Source organism: Nematolebias whitei, chromosome 7 (assembly GCF_014905685.2).
Source record: "Nematolebias whitei isolate Nwh7 chromosome 7, NemWhi1, whole genome shotgun sequence".
NCBI classification, from domain to species: domain Eukaryota; kingdom Metazoa; phylum Chordata; class Actinopteri; order Cyprinodontiformes; family Rivulidae; genus Nematolebias; species Nematolebias whitei.
The window spans coordinates 6122425-6126142 of NC_056504.1; the positions used below are offsets into that span (position 1 = coordinate 6122425).

Sequence of the window (3718 nt, forward strand, 5' to 3'; positions counted from 1 at the left end):
TTATTATTATTATTATTATTATTATTATTATTATTATTATTATTATTGTTGTTGTGTCAATCAGTGTTTCACCATTGAAATATCAGGTCACAGTTCTTTTTTTCACTCCATTACAAACATTCATGGCAGCAATGCCTTGTCCTTTTTTTTTAACATTAATTATACTGATATCCAAATGATTAGATATTTTATTTAAAATGTATCCAAGATGTGATGAAATGTCTAATGGGCATCTGTGTGGCTGACCACAGTTCATGCAACGTTCGTTTTTATTTAATAAATCTTTTGTCTTTATGATTTGCTCTTGTCCAGGTGTCACTACAGCAACCTTGCCTTTTCTTTGCTTGCTCATGTCATGGCAGAGCGAGTGGTTGGAGTAGAATACCAGCGATGGGTCACAGAAAACATCCTAGACCGCCTGGGGATGGAAGACACAGGTTTTGGTCTGACTCCAGGGTTGCAGGGTCAGATGGCAGTGGGAGTTTACTCAAATGGAAAACCTGCCCCACTCTATGACCTCGGCTGGTACCGGCCTTCTGGTCAGATGTTTTCCACTGCCGCAGATATGGCCAAGCTCGCCATGATGCTGCTGGGTACTTACCACCGCAAACTACTGGAACCAGATTCCCTGAAGATTATGCTGACCCCACTCTTTAGATGTGATAAGGACTACTTTGCTAACCGTACTGGGACACCATGGGAGGTGAATGACCTCTTGGGCTACGAGATGCTGAGAAAAGATGGTGATCTGGATGGCTTCTCCGCCACATTCTCCCTGGTTCCCAGGCTGAAGCTCGGCCTGGTCATCCTCATGGCAGGCAGCAGGTCTCAAAAACAAGACGTGGTCACAAAGACCTACAGCTTCATTGTTCCAGCCATTGAAAAAGCTTTCAGGGAAGCCAAAAAAGTTCTTGTTGCTCCCCCAAATCCAGAGTCGTATATTGGCTTCTATACATACAGCAACATCACTTTCTACGAGATCAAACTAGGACCAGATGGAATTCTGATCATGCAGCAGTTTGGCCCTCAGATTGAAGAGATGATCCCAGAGAAGTACAGAACAATAAAACTCAACTACCTGGTTGAGCGGGTGTTCAAAGTTGTGTTCGAAAAGGAGTACCCTTGCGTTTTGCGAGTGGGAACAGCCTCTGTGTCACTGGAAGCCCAAGATGGCCAACTTTTTAACTTTTATGTGTTTAATAAGCAGGGCTTGTCCCCCGGCTTTGATGCACCAGGACTTAACACGTACAATGTTGTCAGAATTGCCCGCAGGCCGTCCTTCTCCAGCTAAACTGCTGCCATGCAGTGGCCAAAAGACAAATGGTGTAACCCTGGGCTAGAACCAAAACGAAAGCAGCGAACGTTGCAAGGATGAATAGAAAAGTTAGGAAGATTCATGAGCTCAGATCTGAGAATATTCTGGAAGGACAACACAAACATTTATGGAAAATGTACGAGTTTCTCTGCTAAGTCAGTGTCTTCTGGTTTTGTATCACACCTCTGAGCTGAGCTTTCACACGGTGGCTAAACAGAGATTTGATTATTGCCTTCAATTAAATTGCTCTCACATTGCCGTGACCCACGTTGCTTCTTACTGTTCTTCAAACCGAACAATTTTTATTGCGGTCACGAACACAAAAGTTTCACAAATTTATTTTAATTTAATTCTGAAACCAGGATCACAAGTTGACAATATATTCAGCGCAGAATTTTCAGCGTTCATTAATGGGGCCAACATCTATCTGTTGCAGGTCAAATCAACAAGATGCACTAATTTTGGAAATGTTGGTTTTAGGCCAACAACAAAAACCCTAACTAGTTTTGGCTTTGTTAAAAATAACAAGTACCGGTAGTCTTTGTTTCATGATAAGTAACACACTCCGATCGACAAACACACCCATTAAAGGGTCAAATGTGGCATTTTACCGTTCGTATTAGAATACCCTATGTGATGTTTTGTAGAAATGGAAACGGTTTAGCCTCATGAAACATCACTTGTCTGTATTCATGTCCTCACAGCCAAGGGATTGAAGCTCTTTGTTGTGGTTGGTAGGGAAACAAAGTGTGTCATGCAAAGTTGTGAACCATACTGGAACAAAACCATGCCAACATGCTAATTACAACACTGATTCCCTGCTATTGTTCCAGCTTGTTATTCAGAGAAAAATGTAAGATGAGGTTCATGCAGTCTGTTGAAAAGAAATACTCACATTGCAATCATAAAGCTGAATAACTATCTATTTAGAACTATCACAAAATAATCATATTTCTGCAGTTTAGGGCCAAAATCCCTAATTAAAAGTTCACAGGTATCAACCGTAGACTAGAATGACGAGTTTAACATGTAACTTTTAATACGAGACATTGCATAATTGCCATAATTAGTTTCCATCATTGCAATCACAGTGACAAACAGCTTATCAGTCATTCAAATCACATACATGACTGCTGGCCATGCAACAAAAGACGGGACAAGATCAGGAGAAGCTCAGGTACAGCATCCTTTCTTTACATCTTCCACTTAAACACTTCGACTTTTTTTTCATGAACACACTTTTTTTAATAAGGACAAAAATAATGAAGTTTAACATTTTTTCCATCAGAAAACCCTTGATTGTTTTATTACATTCCTGGATGGATTCACCCTGTGAGGTTTACAGATGTTACAGAACAAAGCAGCAGAGGGAGAATATGCAGGCACTGTTAGCAGCAATGACAGCAACAAACTAATAAAAAGTCAAATTCAGCACACAAGCGTTTCATAACGACATGTTTTAAATGTAAAGGAATAATTCAGCATTGTGGGTAATTCATTTTCTTGTCAAAAATGACATGACAATAATGAAAATAATGCATGAGATGAATATGACACTAGGAGGAAGCTGGCATATTAGCAAGAAGATTGTCAATATGGGGGAAGAGCTGCCCAGGAGAAACACATTAAAGTTTACTTTTTAAATGTGTGTTTGTGTAAATTTGTACAATATATATTTTTTACCATTGTAGCAGTGTAGTTGTACAATAATTTGTTTACAAATAAAGATGCAGGTCAACTTGTTGGGCTTTGATCTGAGCAAATGAGATAAAAAGTGGAAACCATGAAGGTTAGCCAGTTTTTTCTAAACTTGGAGCAGTGCTTTAATTAGGCAGCTTCCTCCATATTTATATTCATACTTATCTTTTTTTGTTCTTTGTTTGTTTGTTTGTTTTTCACTGGCACCTTTCACAAGCTGTTAGTGCTTTTTTCTGCCCTCTGAATGGCAGATTTTCAATGGACCTTCATAAACTGTGCTACTGAACAACAAAAGCTCTCTGACTGCAGCTTTTCAAACTCAACAATTAAAAGAAATGTAACTTGTTATCTGTATTTTTGTTCATTGGACAAAATCATGGGAAAATAAAGAGATAGTATTTTTATTAATTGATAACGAGCCACAGTATTTGAATAAGAGTCACCTTCCTCTTCCTCTGCTGCATCCATATGTTGATGCAGTAGCTCATAAATCAATCATCCTGTGCATCGACTCCGGCACAAACTGGTGTTTTTGCATTCTCTGCATTTTCCTTTTACATGATTGGGAGTAAAGGGTGAGGTAGGGAAGATGCTGATGGCTGCACCCTGTAATTTATGCAGCTTGTTTTTCTCACATTCTGTACCTTTTGATCCAGCTTTGTGGAGTAGTTGTGAGCAGTTAGCTTCATATGTGCAGCTGATCGC

At 39.4% G+C, this 3718-nt stretch overlaps 1 protein-coding gene across 2 annotated transcripts in view; it reads left to right on the forward strand.

The window, feature by feature from the left end:
• lactbl1b (lactamase, beta-like 1b) overlaps positions 1–1757 on the forward strand; it is a 22773-nt gene extending 21016 nt beyond the window's left edge. For both annotated transcript variants that reach the window (XM_037679175.1, XM_037679174.1), the window contains one exon: positions 313–1757. In XM_037679175.1, coding sequence (XP_037535103.1) covers positions 313–1291 — 979 coding nt within the window. In that variant the 3' untranslated portion in view covers positions 1292–1757. The remainder of the gene's footprint in view (positions 1–312) is intronic.
• The last annotated feature ends 1961 nt before the right edge of the window (positions 1758–3718 follow it).